Source organism: Vombatus ursinus, unplaced genomic scaffold (genome assembly GCF_900497805.2).
Source record: "Vombatus ursinus unplaced genomic scaffold, bare-nosed wombat genome assembly UNPS02004571.1, whole genome shotgun sequence".
Classification (NCBI taxonomy): Eukaryota; Metazoa; Chordata; class Mammalia; order Diprotodontia; family Vombatidae; genus Vombatus; species Vombatus ursinus.
In genome coordinates, this window is record NW_020944349.1 from 206,663 (window position 1) to 227,897 (window position 21,235).

The window sequence follows — 21,235 nt, forward strand, 5'->3', positions numbered from 1 at the left end:
CCAAGTCGATATGGCCAAAAGGCAGTTGGAGGGACAGTTAGGTGGCACAGTGGATAGAGCACCGGCCCCGGAGTCAGGAGAACCTGAGTTCAAATCCAGTCTCAGACACATGATACTCACTAGCTGTGTGACCCTGGGCAAGTCACTTAACCCGATTGCCTTGCCAAAAAAACAAACAAACAAAAAAAGGCAGTTGGAAATTCGAGGCTAGAGCTCAGGAGAGAGGTGAGCGCTGGACACATAGACCAGGGAACCATCTACATAGAAATGATAACTGAACTGGTTCATGGGAGCTCACCTATGCACCCTAATCAATGATCTCTGTGTTTTCCCAACCTCCATGTGTGTGCCACCATATGTCTATTCCCTTCTGTCTGTGTTCCCCATCTCTGCATTTCTAATCCCTCCCAATCTGTCTGAGTGGTCCCATCAATGCGTGTCTCCATGTACTTCTCTTTTGTGTTCTCCATCTGCCTCTGTTTACTCTATCTGTGCCTGTCTCATCTGGGATGTGTGCGCCTGGGTGTCCCCTCTTCTGGGTCAGCCATCTATCTCTACTGTGGGTCACCACATCTGTCTGGGGGCCCCTCATGCTCTTCATATCTGTCCAGGGCTCCAGTGGCACCACTGCACTGTGGCCCCTATCTCTCTCTGTACCCTGATTTTCTGTCTGTCTCTCTGTCGCCTATCCTTCAATGTGTTTGCTTCTGTATCTCCCTGTCTATCTGTGTGGTGACATCTACATCTTGTCTGTCTCTCTAACAATCAATGTGTCCGCCCATCTGGCCCTCCATCCATCTGGCCCCAATCACTGTCTGCACATGCCCATGAGGGTCTGGTCCTTGCTCCTCTGTATACATCTGTCCCTCAGGTTGTCTGTAACATATGAGGGTAAGTTTGAGGACCCAGGAAGTGCCACCACAGGGGGAACCTTTAATGCTCCTTTTAGTTGAGGTCCTATGAGGGACTTTCTACCAAATGGGGCTGCCCAGCAATGGACCAGAATCAGCACAGAGGCAGCAAGTTCATAGGATCACAGACTGCAAGCTGGAAGGGACCTATGAGGCTGTCAAGCTCAACTCCTTCATTTGACAGAGGAGGAAACTGAGGCCCAGACACATACCCAAGTGCACTGCCTCCAAATGAAGAGCTCTTGCCATTCCATCCCAAATTCCCGCTGAACACTGAAGATATTTAGGCAGACATTAGCTGCCCCTCGCCACAGATGCCAGAGAGGGGCTTCGTGGTCCGCTGTGGCTTGTCTCTGGGCTCCCTTATAATTCACTGAGTCTACAGCCTGTCCTCCTGGATTGGGCCACCATACCTGGCACACATGGTGAGCCAACAGGGCTCAGCTCCAGAGAAGACAAGCTTTGTATTTTTTTTTTTTGACTTTTTGGCTAGGCAATTGGGGTTAAGTAACTTGCCCAGGGTCACACAGGTAGTAAGTGTCATGTGTCTGAAGTTGGATTTGAACTCAGGTCCTCCTGACTCCAAGGCCGCAGCTCTATCTATTGCGCCACCTAGCTGTCTCTCTTTTTTTTTCTTAAACTTTGTATTTTTAATTACAGTTAAAGAGAATTACCTTTGCCATCCCAACAGAGCTCGCATTCAGCTCAGAGATGCCTTGGTTGGTCTTATCACCACGTTCCCATATGCCAAAATCCTGCCAGGAAAACAACAGCCTGGTCAGCAGAACCCCAATGATACGCACACAGCCCTAGACCACATGTCAGGGGGACAACCAGGGGCAACCACCCCGGGAGCTATTAGGGGCCCAGCATAGCAAAGGAAAGAACCAGGAGTCTAGCTGTGCCGTGGTGATGCCTGACACTGAGATTTCAACATGACCTCGCCCTGGGGGCCCCTGGCAGCCTAGGAGAGCTCACCCTTCTACATGTTTATGGTTGCAAAGGCCTTAGCTGCACTTGGCAAAAAGAACTGCACTGTTTCCTGGACTGCCAGGTGGGGTGGCCACACACTATTAGTGGTGTGTCTCTCAGGTCGGGGCCAGGCCCAGGCCTGAAAGCTTGCCAACCCGGCAGGAACAGCTAGTGTTCGGCCTCCACAGCAGAGCCCTTGAGAACCCAGGGGCCCCTCCCTACTGCAGGTCAACATCAGGGCTGGGACAAGGCCACATAGGAAGGTCTGTTACTAGGCCAATGAGCCTGCTCCCAGATCGATACTTACAGCTGTTTTATAAGCAGATTCAACGTAAAACACAAGATTCTGTATGAAATCGACCTCATCTAGGCTGTGGATGATATGGAGCCCTGAGAACAGAACAGAATACAGAAAGAGGCTTAAACACTGACCACAAATCACTTTCTTTTTTTTTTTTAATAATTTAATTTGATTTATCAATAATACTTCCATATGCTTTTGAGTTTAAAATTTTTCTCTCCCTTGCTCCCCACCACCCTCCCCAAGACGGCACACAATCTGATATAGGCTATACATTTACATTTATATTAAACATATTTTCACATTAGTGACATTGTAAGTAGAAATTAAAACCAATAGGAGGAACCATCAGAAAGAGGAAACAAAACTCAACAGAAGAGAAAAAATTAGCAATTTGGCTTCCATAGTTCTTTCTTTGGGTGTGGATAGCATTTTCCATCACAAGGCCCCTGGAGATGTCTTAGATCCTTGTATTGCCGGGAAGGGTTAAGTTTAACGTAGCTGTCACTGTGTACAACGTTCTCCTGGTTCTGCTCGCTTCACTCAGCATCAGACCACACAAGTCTTTCCAGGTTTTTCTGAAGTCTGCCTGTTCATCAACAAATCACTTTCTCATTGCAGAGTCACGGACTCATGGCAGGGACTTCAGAGGAGAGCAAGGCCACCTCTCCCTCCCCCTCCCCCTCTGTCTGATAGATGAAAAGACACAGAAAAGTGATTTGTCCAAGGTCAGGGATTGCAAGTGTTCAAGACAGGATTGGAATCCCAGGTCTTCCCAACTCCAAGGCCAACGCTCTACCCACTGCACCACCTAACTGCAATTCTACTCTGATAATAATGAGCTGCTCTTCTTAGAAGAGCTCTAATGTGGGTGGGGAGATGGAGGGGCACAATTCCCATCTCCCTCAACCAATGCACATGAACCCTGGCTTTGGCCTGAGAAACACTGGAAGACAAAGCAAGGCAGGCCGAGATTCTCAGCCATGTTGGACAGCCCTGTCCACAGCAGGTGATTAGTAATGGCTTCTCGTGCAAGGTTGTTTTAGCTCTTCACGGCTCGTGGCAACCTCAGCCATCAGGGAAGGCGGCCACCAACCAATCCCAAGGGAGATCTATGATTGAGCCACATGGCTTATGCTGCAGACAAGACAAGTCAAGAGCCCCCCATTTCAAACTGGGTGAATGGTGAAAGTTCCAGACTTAATGAGCTTCACAAGGGTTACTGCTCCCCCTGAGTCATGCGGGGCTCTTCTTAAACCCAAAGGGGATGGCAGGTCAGAAGGGGCTTAGGAATGGGGGAGGGGGAGGGGAGGGAGGCTAGAGGCTGACCCGGACAGGGAGGGAGCAAAACCCCTTCACTAGCCACAGGGGCTTGACCTAGAGGAACATCAAGCAAACAAGTGAACAGCAAGTGTTTACTAAGTGCTGGGCACTGGGGATAGAGACACAGTGACAGAAATCCCTGCCCTCAGAGAGCTTAGAGTCTATCAGGGGAGACAATGTATACATATGGAAGTATGTGCAGCAGAAATAGCAAAAGAATAAATACCAATATCTGTCCAGTAGTTAAATACAAAGTAATCTGGGAGGAAGGGAAGAAGGGAGGGAGAGAGGGAGGAAGAGAAGGAGAGCAGATGGAAGGGTGGGTGGGGTCAGTTTGGGTAAGACTTTAAAAGCTAAACAGAAGAGTTTATATTCCAATGTTGAGGCAAGAGGGAGTCACTGGAGTTGGCTGGGTAGGGGAGCCAGATTTGTACAAGGTCAAATGTGCACGTAAAGAAAATCAGTGTAGGGGCAGCTAGGTGGCACAGTGGATAGAGCACCGGCCCTGAAGTCAGGAGGACCTGAGTTCAAATCTGGCCTCAGGCCAAACACTTGACACGTACTAGCTGTGTGATCCTGGGCAAGTCACTTAACCCCAACTGCCTAAAAAAACAAAATAAAGAAAATCAGTGTGGCAGCAGTGGAGACTAGATTGGAGAGGCAGGAAGGCCAGTTAGGAGGCCAGTGCAAGGGTTCAGGCAGGCTGTGCTGAGGGCTTAAACTATGGTGGTAGCTGCATGAGTGAAGAGAAGGGGTCAGACAGGAGACATGTGGAGGAGGAAGGGATGAGAAGATTTAACAATTAATTAACTACATGAAATGAGGAGGTAAAGCTAAGGCCAAGTTGGACATCAGAAGGATGGTGGTGCCTTTGATAGAAATGGGTTGAAGAGGGTGGGGGGAACCTGAATTCAGTTTTAGACACGGAGAGTGTGAAATGCTCCCTGGACATCCATCCAATCTGAAATGTCCAACAGGAGGTTTGTAATGTGGGACCGAGGCTCAGGAGGCAGCTGAGCACTGGGGAGACAGATCTGGGAGCCATCTACACAGACATGATCATCTTTGAGAAATGCAAATCAAACAACCCTGAGGTACCACATCCCACCTATCAGATTGGCCAACATGACAAAACAGGAAAATGATAAATGTTGGAGAAGATGTGGGAAAACTGGAACACTAATGCATTGCTGGTAGAGTTGTGAACTGATCAAACCATTCTAGAGAGCAATTTGGAACTATGCCCAAAGGGCTGTAAAACTGTGCATACCCTTTGACCCAGCAATAGCACTTCTAGATCTGTATCCCAAAGACATCATACAAATGGGAAAAGGACCCACATGTACAAAAATATTTATAGCAGCTCTTTCTGTGGTAGCAAAGAATTGGAAATTGAGAGGATGCCCATAAATGGGGGAATGGTTGAACAAGTTGTGGTATATGAATGTAATGGAATACTACTGTCCTATAAGAAATGATGAACAGGCTGACTTCAGAAAAACCTGGAAGGACTTGTATGGACTGATGCTGAGTGAAGCAAGCAGAACCAGGAGAATGTTGGACACAGTAACAGCCACGTTGTGTGATGACTAACATTAGACTTAGCCCTTCTCAGCAATGAAAGGATCTAATACATCTCCAAAGGCCTCATGATGGAAAATGCTATCCACATCCAGAAAAAGAACTATGGAGTTGGAATGCAGATCGAAGCAGACTATTTGCTATTTTTTTTTCTTCTGTTGTGTTTTGTTTCCTCTTTCTGGTGGTTCCTCCTATTGGTTCTAATTCTTACAACATCACTAATGTGAAAATGTGTTTAATAGGAAAATATATGTAGAGCCTATATCAGATTAGATGCCGTCTTGGGGAGGGAGAGGGAGAAAAATTTAAAACTCAAAAGCTTCTGGAAGCGATTGTTGATAAATCAAAATAAATTAATTAAAAAATACTTAAAAAACCAGAGATGATCATCAAATCCAGCATAACAATGAAATTTTCTATAGATTATAGCACAATACAATAATTGAAGTTCATGATGCCAACCAAGAGTCATTAAGAAAAGGCCCAATCACAGATAGGAGCTCAGAGGTCCCCAGTCCAACCCCCACCTAGCACAGAATGCCAGCCAGAACATATGTGCCAAGTGGGCCCTTAGCCCCTTCAGGAAGGGCAGCTGCCATACACCTAGGTAGTACAGCTCTCACTACGAGGAAGTTGTTCAAATCCAAACTAAGTTGGCTTTTCCGTCACATCTTGCCCCTCTTGCCCCGTGCCCCACATCACTTTGAATTCTGCTTGGGGCCAAGGAGAACACGTTTAACACCTCTTCCAAATAATAGCCCTTCAAAGACTTGAAGACTGTACTTATATTCCTCCTGATCCTTGTCTTCCCTGGGCTAACATGCCCAGCTCTTTCAGCAGGTCCACACGGATCACGAGCTTCCCTCCTCTCACCATCCATCCTGGTTGCCATCTTGTGTGTGGATCTACATCCTTTCTAGAATGTGGTGCCCAGAACTTAAGCCCACTGATGTGATAGTCTGATCAGGACAGAGGGCAACCACTTTCCTAATCCCAGACATGAGGCCATTCCACACAGCCTACAACAGTTATGTGCTGCCAACTTACCATGAAAACCCTCGGATCATTTTCATGTGAATTGTCTAACCCTGCTTCCACCCGTGATGCACACGAACAGGGACTGGGAATCAAATACAGAAACTTCTAAATTTCCTTTCTCAGCCGTGGCCGTCACTCAGCCCATTAAGATCATTTTGAGTTCGGACTTGACCATCTGATGCATTAGCTGCCCCTATAAGCACTGTATCAACTATAAATCTCTATGGAGTCTGAATGCAGATCGAAGTGCACTATTTTCCCTTTTTTGGGGTTTTTTTCTTTCTCATGGTTTTTCCCTTTTATTCTGATTCTTCTTTCACAACATGACAAATGTGGAAATAGGTTTAACGTGATTGTACATGTGTAACCTGTATATCAGACAGGGAGGGAGGGAGAAAAACTTGGAACTCAAAATCTTACAAAAATGAATGTTGAAAACTATCTTTCCATGGAATTGGAAAAAATGAAATACTATTAAATGTTATACTATTGTACTATTAAGGAAAAAAGAAAACAAAAGAATTTAAAATCAGAGCTCTAGATTTAATATGTGTAAAAGCTGTGCCTTATATTAGACGTTGTAATAAACATGACTAATTATCCAAAAAAAAAGGAAAAGATCATTCCTTGAAGCCAGGTTTTGCTGAATCCCTGGCCTACCTTGGACGCACACTGACTTGTGTAACCCCAGGCAAGTGACTTCCTGCAGTGCCTCAGGCCACTCTCTAAGACTCAAAGTCGTAGAACAATTACCAACCTGCATCAGTGGGAGGAGTTTCCACACTGGAAGTTCCCAACATGATGAGAATCACAGCTCCAGACCAAAAGCCCAAACCAACTTCATGAGGGAATCAATACCAGTTAACTAGAAAATCAATTTTTATGAAATGCCTTCTTTGCTGATCATAGATAACAAAGAGCTATTGTACACAGCACTTAAAACACTTGTTATATAGATCCTTGGAACCTTCTAGAGAAAAGCTGGATAAATAAGTCACCAGAGGGTTTACAACCAATCCTGCTTGTTTTCTCACTCATTGTACCTTGGAATCAGGGCCAAGATGGGAGCATCCATCCACCAAGTGGCTCACCAAAAAGTTCAAGCATTTTTATGGCCAATGATCAATGAATCCAGAATGGCCCTGATCTTTAGGGCAGTACCCTGAAGGACGAGGGCAGGGCTACCGCCATAGTGACCTAGGCCATGACAAAATGTAAAGAGGTAGAGCCTGTGGTCATCAACCAGAGGACAGAGAGAGACAGAGAGACAGAGACAGAGAGACACAGAGAGAGAGATAGAGACAGGGACAGAGAGAACAATGAACACAGAAGTTGACGGAAAGCCAGGTACAGCCTCTCCTATTAAAGAAGGCCACTGCAGACGCTGGCTGGCCCACTCAACTACCCTACTGGCTCAGGAGGAGTCTAGCTGGTCAGACAAAGTCGGGGATCATGAATTCTGGTGCTCAGAGAGAGCTGGCTTCATTTGGCAGCAAGGGCTGAGTTTTTCATTAGAATATAGGAATCCACGACCATGTGACTGGTTCAGAAAGGTAGCATCTTCATTGGCCATTACCAAAAGAATATCTTCTTCCTAGTTCTTTCTCTATTATTTTCTACTGCTCTTTCCACATTCCAGAAGCTCCTTACTCTTTGCCAGTATCTGCAATGCTCTAGGGATCACAGTGGTACTCTGCCTCAGGCTACCAAGCTCCTGACCAACCTCGGGCATGGAGAGTGCTTCCACTTTTTCAGCTGTTGTACATACATAGCATAGCTATCCGAAACAGCACAGCCTAGGTGACAGGGCCAGCTCGCCGTCAGGAAGATCTGGGTCCAGATCTTGTATCTGACCCTGCTCTCAATTCTCAGCCAGCTACACTACTTTGGGATGATGCCCCTACATCTAGTACCACCCCTACCCTTTCTGTCTTCCTTCTGCGTGCTGTCTTCTCCCGTTAGATTGTGAGCTCCTTGAGGGCAGAGACTGTCTTCCTATTTTCATGTTTGTATTCCCAGCACTTGGCACAGTGCCTGGAACATAGTAGGTGCTTAATAAATATTTACTGATCGACTGGCTGCCCCCCAGCAAGTTACAGAATCAGAGTTGGAAGGAAATCCAGAAGCATCCAGTACAACTCACAAAGGAAAGGAATTCTCCACTCTAACCTACCCAGCAAGTGGCCTCATCTCTCAATGCAGCCCCTTCTATGCTGGGACAGCTCTCATGGGCAGGAAGTTTGTCCTGACCTCGGGCCTGAATCTGCCTCTTGGCAACATCCCCCATTGCTGCTCCTGGTTCTGCCCAATGGGGCCAAAGAGAACCCCTTCTTCATACGTCAGCCCTTTGGATTCCTGAAGATGGCTCTCATGTTCTTTCCTCCCCACTCCACCCCCACCTCCAGTCCTTCCTTCTCCAGGATAAATACGCCCAGGTCCTTTTCTCAAGCTTCTCCTCCTATGGCACAAACTCGGGCCCTTTAACCTCTGAATGTTCTCCAGCTTCTAAGCATCCTTCTTAAACCATGGCACCTGAGCTGACCACAGTCCTCCAGATGGGGCTTGATGGGGGCAGAGGCCTCCCTGAACCTGGCTACTCTGCCCTTCTTAGTGTTGCCCAAGATGGATCTGCTTTCTCAACTGCCACATCACACCCTGCTGACTTATACTGAGCTTAGAGGCCACTGAACCCCCCAGTTTTTTTTCAAAAGAACTGCAATCTAACCATACCTCCCCCATCTTATACTGGTGAAGTTCGTTTTTGGGTACCCACATGTAAGAATTAACGTTCGCCCCTAGTGAATTTCATCTCGCAGGTTTCAGCTTGGTGCTGGAGCCCAGCAAGGGCCCTTGGGATTCTGCCTGGCAGCTGGGTCAGCTCTCTCTCCCAGTGTCACATCAGCTGTACATTTGATGCAAATACCATCTAGGCCTGGCTCAAAGTCACTGATACAGGTACGTGCAGAGATTCCTGGGGCCCTCCACCATACATCTCCTGACAAGATGATAACTGAGTCATTAATGACTATTCTTTGGGTCCAGACATTCAACCATCGCTGAATCCATGTAACTATGCTATCACATAAGCTGCATGTTGCAATAATGGACAATAATATGAGATATTTGATCAAAAATTAGGTAACTTGTGTCCACATTAATGCTCTCATCAGTAACTTTAGTCGTCCTGGTCAAAAAGGAAATAAGGTGAGTTTGGCAGGCCCTGGTCTTGAGGAAGCTAAGTCAGCTCTTTGGAATCGTTGTTTACCTTTCTAGTTTATTGCTAACCATCCTTTTAATGATCCATTCTAGCATTTTCCCAAGAATGGAAGCCAAGCTCCCTGGCCTGTTGTTTGTAGACTCTGTTCTCTTCCCTGTTATAAAAATCAGGGTGTCATTTGGGAATGGGGATGCCATCGGGGGTGCCATTTTAATACCTCTCCTGGGGGGTGGAGCCAAGACGGCGGAGGGAAAGCAGTGACTGTCTTGAGCTCTCTCCCAAAGCCCTCCAAATACCTATAAAAAATGGCTCTAAACAAATTCTAAAGCAGCAGAACCCACAAAAAGACAGAGTGAAACAAATTTCCAGCCCAAGACAGCCTGGATGGTTGATCGGAAAGGTATATCATGCCAGGCGGGGAGAGGAGCACAGTTTGGTGTGGGCGCGCAGGCTGCAGCGAGCCTGGAGCAGACCTCAGAGGACTGAATCGCAGGCAGCTGTGGCGGCTTCCAGACTTCTCAACCCAGGAATGCCAAAGACAACTTAGAAGGTCAGTGGGAAAAGTCTGTGACTGTGGTGGTGAGAGAGGAGCTAGGTCTCAGCCGCAAGTCTCGAGCACGGCCCCGGGCTGCAGCTTTTTCCTGAGCTTCCAGCCCACAGACCGAGGGGTAATCGAGTGGCTGATCAGAGGGGGACTGCAGGGATCTCTTTGCCAGTGCTGAGGCAGGAATCTCTTGCTTTACCTGTGCTTGGATCTGGGTCACAGTTCTGAGGGTCGGTCCTGGAGTGAGGAGGAGTGCTGGTGCGGTGGAGCTTGTTGTGGTGGTGGAGAGAAAACACCTCACCCCTTATCATACCACCTTGGAAGAACTGCAAATTTACAGATCCCTAGAAGTACCTCTGAAAACAGCTGTACAAACCCCCGAAGCTTGGGACAGTACACTCTTCACATTGGAAGCAGACTTTTACCTTAACAAAGAGTTTAAAACTCAAGTAATTGGCCGGGATCATGAGTAAGCAGCGCAAAAAGAGTCAGACTATATTATCTTACTTTGGTGACAAAGAAGATCAAAACATACAACTAGAAGAAGACAACAAAGCCAAAGCTCCTACATCCAAATCCTCCAAGAAAAATATGAATCAGTCCCAGGCCTTGGAAGAGCTCAAAAGGGATTTTGAGAAGCAAGTAAGAGAAGTAGAGGAAAAACTGAGAGTGATGCAAGAAAATCATGAAAAACAAGTCAACAGCTTGCTAAAGGAGACCCAAAAAAATACTGAAGAAAATAACACCTTAAAAAATAGCTTAACCCAAATGGCAAAAGAGGTCCAAAAAGCCAATGAGGAGAGGAATGCCCTAAAAAGCAAAATTGGCCAAATGGAAAAGGAAGTACAAAAGATTACTGAAGAAAATACTTCCTTAAAAATTAGAATAGAGCAATTGGAAGCTAGTGACTTTATGAGAAATCAAGACACTGTAAAACAAATCCAAAAGAATGAAAAATTAGAAAACAATGTGAAATATCTCATTGGAAAAACAACAGACCTGGAAAATAGATCCAGGAGAGAGAATTTAAAAATGATTGGACTATCTGAAAGCCATGATCAAAAAAAGAGCCTAGACATCATCTTTCAAGAAATTATCAAGGAAAACTGTCCTGATATTTTAGAACCAGAGGGCAAAATAGAAATTGAAAGAATCCATCGATCTCCTTCTGAAAGAGATCCCCAAGGGAAAACTCCTAGGAATATTGTAGCCAAAATCCAGAGTTCCCCAGGACAAGGAGAAAATATTGCAGGCAGCCAGAAAGAAACAATTCAAGTATTGTGGAAACACAAGCAGGATAACACAAAATTTAGCTGCTTCTACATTAAGGGACCGCAGGGCATGGAATATAATATTCTGGAGAGCAAAGGAAATAGGGTTACAACCAAGAATCACCTACCCAGCAGAACTGCAGGGGAAAAAATGGTCATTCAGTGAAATATGGGACTTTCAAGCATTCTTGATGAAAAGATCAGAGCTGAATAGAAAATTTGATTTTCAAATACAAGACTCGAGTGGAACATGAAGAGGTAAACAGGAAAGAGAAAATCATAAGAGACTTATTAAGGTTGAACTGTTTACATTCCTGCATGGAAAGATGATATTTGTAACTCATGAGACCTTTTGTCAGTATTAGGGTAGTTGGAGGGGAAAAAATTATATGTATGTATATATAGATATAGATAGATAGATAGATAGAGGGCACAGGGTGAGTTGAAAATGAAGGGGTCATATCTGGAGAATAAAATTAACGAATGAGAGATGAATATACTAGGAGAAGGAGAAAGGGAGAGGTAGAATGGGGTAAATTATCCCACAAAAAAAAAAAACAAAATAGAAAAGAAAAGGCTCTTACAGTAGAAGGGAAACAGGGGAAGGTGAGAGGGAATGAGTGAATCTTATTCTCATAGGATTTGACTTAAGAAGGGAATAACATATACACTCAATTGGGTATGGAAATCTGCCTTACCGTACAGGAAAATAGGGGTGAAGGGGACAAGAGAGTAGGGGGATGATAGAGAGGAGGGCAGATTGGGAAAGGGAGTAATCAGAAGCAAACACTTCTGAGAAGGCACAGGGTCAAAAGACAGAATAGAATAAATGGGGGGGGGCGGGATAGGATTAAGGAAAACAGAGTTAGTTTTTCACAGCATGTCTACTATGGAAGTGTTTTGCAGAACTGCACATTTATAACCTAAAAAAAAAAATACCTCTCCTGTTTCCCATGACCCTTCTCATACCACCGACAGTGAGTGGCAACCACAACTGCCAAGTCTTTCAGCAATCAAGGATCTGGTTCTTTTGGGCCTTGCCCTGAACTCATCAAAGGCAGCCAGAAGCTCTCTTACTTATCTCCTTACATACCAATCAATCAATCAATAAACATTTATTAAGCACCTACTATTTGCCAGACACAGTGCTAATCACTGGGGTTATAAAAAGAGACAAAACTAGTTCCTGTCCACAAGGAATTTACAATCTAATCTCTTACGATCTAATCTTCAGGTCCAAAGGTCATTTTCCTTGTTAGAGAAAATGAAAGCAAATAATAATAGAGTAGCTCAGCCTTCTGTCAGTTCTCAGTTCTCAGCACCTTATCTATTTCTCAGAGCCTCAGGCGACTTCCAAGAACTTAGCTCCAATTACAATCTCTCTTGGGAGAATAAGTGCCCAGATCAAGAGGTCAGGAAATCCATTCCAAAAACCACAGATCTTTCCCAGATTCATGTATGCCAATTATAAACATCTTTATGAAAATATTTAAAAATATTTTCTAAAAATATAAACAATTTCACAATGAATATTAAAATCATGGTGTGCATTTAGCTAAAAAAATAATTATATGTCTTTCTCTTCAAGGGAAAATATCTGGAATACGTAAGCTTGTTGCTACAATTAAAATCACTTCCTGTTTCTGGGCCTCAGTTTCCTCCTCTGTAAAATGATCTCTGTGGCCTCTCCTAGCACTAATATTCTATGTTCTATGACATATAACAAAACAATTTAAATGTCTCTGGTTTTACTGATGATGACAACAATAATGATGATTATTGTTACAATTTCCACAGCACTTTCAGGGTTGCAAAGTGCTCTTTCTGTATGTTATCTCATTCTTATTTCTCACAACAATCCTATGAGGTAGGTGTTGTTATTATCCTCATGTTACAGTTGAGGAAACTGAGGCAGACAAGAGGTGAAGTGACTCACCCTGGATCACACAGCTACTAAGTGTCTGTGGCAGAATTTGAACTCATGGGGCAGCTAGGTGGCGCAGTGGAGAGAGCACCGGCCCTGGAGTTAGGAGGACCTAAGTTCAAATCCGGCCTCAGACACGTAACACTCACTAGCTGTGTGACTCTGGGCAAGTCACTTAACCCCATTGCCTAGCGCCCCCCCCCCCAAAAAAAAACCCCCAAAAAGAATTTGAACTCAGGTCTTCCTGACTAAAGGCCCAGCACTCTACCTGTGGTGCCCAGAGTTGCTTAGTAGAGGGAATGTCTCACCCGTAAGTCTAAACCTTCCTCCTCCCTCACTGAAACAAACAACAATATAGGATTGGCTATGGTCACGTTCAAGGTTCTTTTAGCTCTAACAGGGTCACCATCACTTCTGCTACTTACTTGTGTGACTGTTTCCTCCCCTCTAAATGAAGGAGTCAAACTAGATGCCCCGGAGGTCCCTCTGAGCTCTAGCATTGTGCCCCCATAATCCTACATGAGTCTATGGTGAATAAAAGAATTTCTAATTCCATTTTCTGACATGGGGCCAATGGAATCTGACCGAACATCCACCCAACTCTCCTTTAACTTCCCGAGTGTCCACACCTCCACGGGAAGCCAGCTGAGGAGCCCCAGAGCCAGGACAGAGGAGAAGGAACTTTAGCCCCAAGTCCAAAAGCTAGATTAAGATGACAGGAAAGTAGAAGAACCTACTTTTCTGTAGGGGAAAAAAATCCCACTGGATTTTCTTGACTAGTAATTCCCTTGCAATCCCCACCAATGGAGGGTGATCACTGAGGCTTCTTACTAGCCAGTGGCTGGCCCTCAGTACTTGGGGAATGACAGTTCTCTGACACATTGACATCACTGAGCTCACTGCACCCCCGCTGCTAGCCCTGGGGAGGACAAGCATTTGAGAATCGTGAGCAATCCCTCTCATCTGGCTCAGAGACACCCAGAAAGTAGCCTAAATGGCATAGCTACCAGCAGTGGAAAGCCATCTCATCTCACAGGCCCTGGGTAAGAGAGCCTAACCAAGTGTTCTCAATGTGCCCATCTTCCTGACTCACCTGAGGCCGTCATCTGGGCCAGGAAGAGCAGGAAAACAGAGGTGGCATCCAACTGCAAGTGGCCCCACTGATCATCTCCCACCACGGTGGCACAGGTGTTGGTGTTGTACTTGGCATGGAGACTGTCCTTGGTGCTCTGACTGTATTTGAAGGACTCGACTTTGTCTACCTGAAACAGAACAGGTAGAACTAGAAAGGGCTCCAGAACTGGAGCCTCGCAGCCCCTCTTCTCCCCAGTAATATGCTCTCCCGCTGCCACTGATGATGGAAGAGCTTGGAAAGACTGGCATCTCCTTTCTCTTTTTCTGGCTCCTATCAATATTTACTAAGAACTGCTGAGTGCTAGGCACTGTGCTGGGTACGGGGTGCTGGGATCCCTGCTCTCTTGGAGCTCACTGCTCCTTTTTAAACTTGGGTGTTTATCAGATATGAAATACTAGGTAGATACACACACATCCACACCTACAGCTAGACCTGCATGTGTCCACACCTCTTTCCATATCTGTCCACCTCTAATTTCTCTCCTCAATGCCAGGCTCACATGGCCAACAGCCTCCGGGATGTGGCCCCCAAATGGCCTGTCATCACCTAAGACTGACCCTGTCATCTCCCCTCTGCCCGGCCCTTCTCCAGACTTTCTAATCTATCCTCCCAGTGTCCCAGGCTCGAAACCTTCTCCTCCTAGTCTGTCCCCATGTCCTTTATTATTATTATTATTATTGTTGTTGTTGTTATTATTGGGTGTCTCCCACACCCAAACCCTGCTCTTTTTATGTCCTCTGTCTCCACTCATAGCTACCACCTTCAAGCAGGCCCTTGGCACGTCTCGCTAACTATCCTAATTGGTTTCCAAGGGCTTCTAGCATCTGCCCTCTCAAGTTAGTTAAGTGCAGGGCCTGGAGTCAGGAAGACTGATCTTCCTGAGTTCAAGTCTGGCCTCAGACTCTGGACAAGTCACTGAACCCTGTTTGCCTCAGTTTCCTCATCTGTTAAATGAGCTGGAGAAGGAAATAGCAAACCACTCCAGTATCCTTGCCAAGAAAACCCCATGGCCAGCATTGGCAGGCTGTGGTCCACCGGGTTACCGAGAGTCAGACACGACTGAACAACAACAAAAATTGGACTATCTTCAAGTCCTGCCTGCCCCCATCATGACAGTGCAGTCCCTCCCCGACGCCTCCTCAAGGTGCCACCTGCCCTCTGCACCGCTGCTGCTGCTTGCTCCTCCTCCTCCAGCTCCCTGTCCTCTCTGGGATCATAGTGGCAGGGTTCCTTTGGCTGCTATGCCCTCTGTGCCCAGCCCACATGTCACTAAAACTCTCCAGCCCAAAATGTCACAACGATGATAGGGGAAAAGTTGGTCAAACACATTTGTCAGCTGTTACATCAACACATGCTGAGATGTTCAGAGCTCGGAGATAGCACCAGTTATTCTTAAGACTTGAGAGTGTGGTGGGAGGGAGGGACAAAGGCTGGCAGGCACATACATGGCCGGCCCAGGGGGAGCAGCCCCAAGTTCTGGCCTCCTGGGATCTCACCTCTGCCACCCAGGAGTGAGGATGTGGGGAGGGGACCCTTTAACTGATTTGGAAAGATCTGGGAGGGGAACGAGCATCTCTCCTTCCTGATGCTTATATGGGATACCGAGTGGCAAGGCCCTAGCACAGGAAGACAGCAGCGGCAGCTGGGCTGCCCAGCATGAGGGATACTGGTGGACAGTGAGGGGCCTTGAATGCTAGAGGCAGAAGAGGCCTAAGGGCAGTCCCCTATTCCTTTCAACTTAGAGCCTGGTTGTTGTAGCTGTGGGCCTGACTTCACCAAACTGGGCCATGGCTTCTCCTGTTAGAGAGTGAGAAGGGGGCACCTCCTTCCTAAACAAACCCAAGGGACCCTGGCAGTGAGGTGAGACTGACTCCTTATAAGATGGTCCCAGGCCCCAAAGGGGGAGGTTAAATCTTTTTCAATTCTCATTTTCTGTCTCTGTTTCTCTCTCCTCCTCCTATCTCTGTCTCTGTCTTCCCCTCCTTCTCTCTGTTCCTTTCTGTGTCTCTGTCTCTCTCCCTGTCTATCCCTGTTTCCCCTTTTTCTCTGTCTCTGTGTGCATAGTTCTGTCTCTCTCTCTCCCTCTCCACTTCTCTGTCCCTATCTCTCTCCCCACTTCCTGCTCCCTGTCTCTTTCTGTGTGTCTATGCCTGTCTCTTCCCTCCCCCACCCGTATCTCCTACCTCTCCCCTTGTTTGTGTCTCTCTCTTCTGTCTCTCCTCCTTTTCTCTGTCTATCTCTCTGTGTCTCTGTTTTTCTGTCTCTGTCTTGCTCTCTCTGGCCCATTTCTGTCTCTCTCCCCCCATCCTGCTCTCTGTTTCTGTCTGTCTTTCTGTGTATGTCACTATCTCTCTATTTCTGTCTCAGTCTCTCTCCTCCTCTCCTCCCTCTCTGTTCCTGTCTCCGTCTTAATCTCTCTCCCCTTCCTTGTCTCTTTTACAGCCCTGATATTTTCAGCATCTTATGTTGCTTCCACTCCTATTACCAACAGTAATTCCTTGATCTGGCTGTGAGGAGAGAAGGCCAAGGAACAGGGTATGATATGGTACAGGGTAGAGTTGACAGCTAGGCAGCCTGTGGGTGTGTTTTCCTCCATTTTGAGTTGGGAGGCATCTCATCTGACAGAGGAGGGGACTGAGGCCAGAAGAGGGGACATGGTCTGCTCAAGGTCACACGGGGGTAGTTTTGCACCCAGTGATGCTAAGAAGCCACAGCAAATGGCGGGTTCTTCAGTTGTGGGGCAGCTGCCCATGGCGGCCTACCTGTCTGATCATACACTGCAGCAGCCCCCTCATCAGCTTCACAACACTCTGCAGGGAGGAACAGAAAACCAGCCTCTTAGTCCCTCGTTCCAGAACAGGAGTGCCCTGAGTCAGCGAGCGCAGCTGGTCCCCGACCTTTGCAAAGCACGTAACTCTATCCCCACTGAGTACTGACATGGCATTTGCTTCATGAGCACACGGAAGAGCACGGGGTGCTGGGAGCAGGGTGGAAAACTACCCGCCGCCTGTATCCAGGCAGGCCAAAGAAAGAACCCGAGCAACAATTGCCTCTGAGCCGGCCCCTGGCAGGAAGGGGAAGTCATCCTACCAAAGCCGCAGGGCTGAAGGGGCCTCCCAGCCCCTTGCCCCTTTCTTCTCCCAGAGTCAGAAGCTCTGCTGTTGGCAAGAACACAGAAACACCCATCTGGACCTTTTCCAGGGAACAGGAAGCTTCAGTTCAGAGACAAGTGCAGAGGCACCAGGCCCAAAGTGAACCCCCACCCTCCCTCCTGCCAGAGGCACTAAGAGCTGGCCTCCCCAGCCAGAGGCCCCCCTTCCCCCAATGGGGCCTGATTCTAGACTCTCCGTGCCTGAGGATCACCGACTCCGGCCCTCTAACGCCCAGGCCCCAGGCTGGGACCACTCATACAGCACAAACCACATGGCCTGGCCTCACTTTGTAAGGAGCTTTTGTCCCACAGCGCCAATGGAGTACAGCCAGGCAAAGAGTGGAATGAGGGCTTGGGGGGAACCAAGGACATCTGAGACAGGGGGCAGAGGAGAGAGGAGCCCTTATTTAATGCCAGTGACTTCAAGACGCTTCCCCCAAAAGAGAGCCACCTCTCCCAAAGCAATGCCCCTCCCCTAAGAAGCGAAAGGGAGAACAGATGTCTATTTGTAATTGATCAGCCACGAGCTAGGACTATAAAGTTAGGAGATTGGATTCCGAGCTCCCTCCCCCACAAAGAACACGAGCTGCCACCCTTGTTTTATAAGGCATGTCATATGACGTTGCTCAAGCACTTTGGGGGATGGGAGGGGGGCTGGGAAAAGTCAGGGCTACTACTCTGTGAGAAGCCAGGTGCAATTCTGTAGCCCCCCACAGCCCACCCCAAGTCTACTGCCCCAGCGGTCACGTCTACGCCTCCTTTGTCCCTTACCTGAGTAAGTGGAACATACTGAAGTTATTGTTACAGACACACACACATACACACTCATGCACAGTAGGGTCTGTGCTCAAAGAGGAAACTATAGGCCTAGGATGGAGCCTTTCTAACATTCTGTAAGAAATCTGGCTCCGTGGCTTGCTCCCCTGCCCATTCTCCCCACACCCATCTCTTTCACCCCGACTATACTCTCCTACTGTTTGCCATCCAGGCCTGAATCCTCCCAGCTGGATCACTGACGGCACAGCCAGGGAAAGTCACGGCCCATGGATGACACCCTGCATTTCTACAGGCTCTACCCGTTCCCATGTCCTAGTCCTAACCCTGAGGTCAGACTGGAGATGGCAGCTGGGAGGGTCTGCTGGTCCCCCCCAGTGGCTGCACATGGCGTCAATCATCAGACAGACACCAAACGAATGCCTACTGGAGCTCCAGCTGGCCCAGGCTCCAAGAAGGAGCTTTGCTTTGAGGGAAGAAGGGAGGCTCTTGGAGACCCAAGTCCTGGTTTGCAATCCAGGCTTTCAGGACTGAACGCCCTTGCTCAAGTCATGAGACCAAAGATTTCAAGCTTGTCGGGGTCATAGAGGTCATGTAATTCAATGTCTTCTTGTAGAGATGAGGAAAAGGAAGCCCAGAGAGGAGGGGTGACTTTGCCACAGCCCCAAAAGTAGTAAGGGGCAGAGCTGGGGAGGCTTTGAAGCCTACTCTTGGGCCTCTAGACGTGGCATTCTGGATGTCTGAACAGTGACCGTCCACCCAGAATGGGCAGTGGCTGGACTAGGTGTCCTGAGTCTTGCCTGCCCATTCAGGGGCGTGGGTTTTGAAGCTCACCTAAATGCTGCCCCCACAATAAGATCTCTGAGCAAACCAACAGGGCCTGAAAAGGATGGCTAAAGCTGTGGATGTCAAAAAACAGTCTTTCCTTGTGTCCAGCTGGAAGGTCTGTTGGTCCTATGCAAACATCATCAGTCAAACATGAGGGACAACATGATGTACGTAAGAGGACCGAAAGAGTACTCTCAGAATAAATGTGCCGGGCCAGTGAAACGCATTTATTTACAAGGAGGAATTTGAGCTTTAGGAAACACCCCCAGGCAACAGCACAGAAGCCTTCTGAGTAGGAATGAGTGCCCTAGCCAGATAAACTTTCAGCAAAGCTGGCTCAGAATGTCCCAGGAGTTGAGGGGAAAGGAAAATCGAGAGAGAGGAGAAGAAAGAGTAGACCCAAAGCCTTGTTTCCTTTGCTCAGTTCTGCTAGGCAAGCCCTGGCTGCCTCTCTTCCTCTTTCCCGTCCCTCTCAGCCCTGTGGACATCTAGTGTCCTGCTGTGGGTACCCGTAGGTGTTCCCACGTGGGTGCCCCAGTGCCCAAAGGGATTTCTTTACCTGCTCCAATTCATAGGCCTTCGCCTTGTCCTCATCTCGGTCTGCGTTCTTGCGGTAAGCCAGGCCCAGGCCCCACACCGCCAGTATACTGTAGACATTATCCCGGACCCAAGCATCTTTCTGATCACGGCTGGCTGGAAGTAAGCCAGTCACAGGATTCTGCAGAGCCAAAAATGGAAGCCAGAAGAGGTCCAAAGACTGGAAGGGTGGGGAGAGGAGAGGTGGGGTGATGGAAGCTACCTGGAAAGTCCCTGAGTTCCCCAGGGAGCTGGAGGAAACCTAATCCACGAAATGGGCTCATCATTCCCTTCTTTGGCTCTCCTACTTCAGCTGTGGCTCTGCCCTGAAACCGCAAACCCTGTTATTCTGAGGCAGCCGTCTGGCCTCTAAGCCTGAATTACTGACACTTTGAACAGACCCTGGGAAGAATGAATTTTGAATCCCAGCTGTGCAACGATGCCTAGCCCCCCCTACTTGCTGGCGGTGTGACTTGAGGCTAGTTTCTTCCCCTCTTTGGGCCTCAGTTTCCCTCCTCTGTGACATAAGCAGGTTGGGCTCAGTGCTCTCCAAGGTCATTTCGATCCGGGTTATTCTGTGATCCTGAGTCCACTGCCCTCTGGGGGGTCTCGGTTTCCCTCTTTGTAACACAGAGACTGGAGTGACGAGTCTCCAAAGTCGCTCTCCGCTCTGACAAAGTAAAACTAGACAAGAATTAACAACTAGGAGAGCAGAGGATCGTAACAGGGGTTGGTACCCTGGTTTTGTTCGGCCTTTTCTGGAGCTGAGCCCTGGGGAGGGAATGGAAGGAAGAAGCAGGGCATATCTCAGGGTATATCTCAGGGCATATCTCAGGGTATATCTCAGGGCATATCTCAGGGTATATCTCAGGGTATCTCAGGGCATATCTCAGGGTATATCTCAGGGTATCTCAGGGCATATCTCAGGGCATATCTCAGGGTATCTCAGGGCATATCTCAGGGTATATCTCAGGGCATATCTCAGGGCATATCTCAGGGTATATCTCAGGGTATCTCAGGCCACCGCGAAGCGCACCCGGGGCTCGGCCCCTCCTGCTTGGTCTGTCAAGCCCGGGGCGGAGAAGCCAAGCCAAAGAGCACTTATTGGGCACCTACGGCGTGCCAGGCGCTGGGGATCCCAAACTTCGGGGGAGCTTCTCCACTCCCACATGGGGAAACTGAGGCCGAGGCGGAGAAGGCAACTTGCCCGAGGTCAGGGATGGGTCCCCGGCTCCCTTCCCCCACCCCCCGCTGTCACCTGGTGGCACAGGATGGTCTGCTGCACCAGGCGGGCGTAGCCATCGAGCCGGACGCCCGAGTTACTCCTGCTCCTCATCGCGCCTCCGTCCGGGTGGCGGCGGCGGCGGCGGTGGTGGCGGCCCCAGCAGCTGCGGGTTCGGCTAAGCCGGGGGCGGGGCGGGGCCGGGCTGGGGAGGGCCGGGGCGGCCCGGGAGGGCGGGGCTCCTTCAGCGGGAGGGGCGGGGCGGCAGCGCGAAGGAGGAGCCTAGCGCTGGGATGGCAGGAGGGGGCGGAGGCGGGGCGCGCGTTCACGTTCACACTCACACCCACACACTCACACCCACACACTCGCACCCGCACCCGCACCCGCACCCGCACCCGCACTCGCACTCGCACTCGCACCCACACACTCGCACCCGCACCCGCACCCGCACTCGCACCCGCACTCGC

The 21,235-nt window shown here is 48.4% G+C and overlaps 1 protein-coding gene across 8 annotated transcripts in view; it reads right to left on the bottom strand.

Annotated features, from left to right (window-relative positions):
• The window catches only part of PHKA1 (phosphorylase kinase regulatory subunit alpha 1), an 84,423-nt gene extending 63,521 nt beyond the window's left edge, over window positions 1–20,902 (bottom strand). For 4 of the 8 annotated variants that reach the window (XM_027837510.1, XM_027837536.1, XM_027837483.1 and 1 more), the window contains exons 1-6: window positions 20,805–20,902; window positions 19,530–19,688; window positions 16,980–17,027; window positions 14,176–14,344; window positions 2,191–2,273; window positions 1,586–1,666 (exon numbers count right to left, since the gene is read on the bottom strand). In XM_027837510.1, the coding sequence (XP_027693311.1) occupies window positions 1,586–1,666; window positions 2,191–2,273; window positions 14,176–14,344; window positions 16,980–17,027; window positions 19,530–19,688; window positions 20,805–20,882 (618 nt within the window). In that variant the 5' untranslated portion in view covers window positions 20,883–20,902. Of the gene's footprint in view, window positions 1–1,585; window positions 1,667–2,190; window positions 2,274–14,175; window positions 14,345–16,979; window positions 17,028–19,529; window positions 19,728–20,804 lie in introns of all 8 variants that reach the window. The other 4 variants (XM_027837502.1, XM_027837476.1, XM_027837517.1 and 1 more) reach the window with 2 other exon arrangements.
• Window positions 20,903–21,235: the final 333 nt, after the last annotated feature.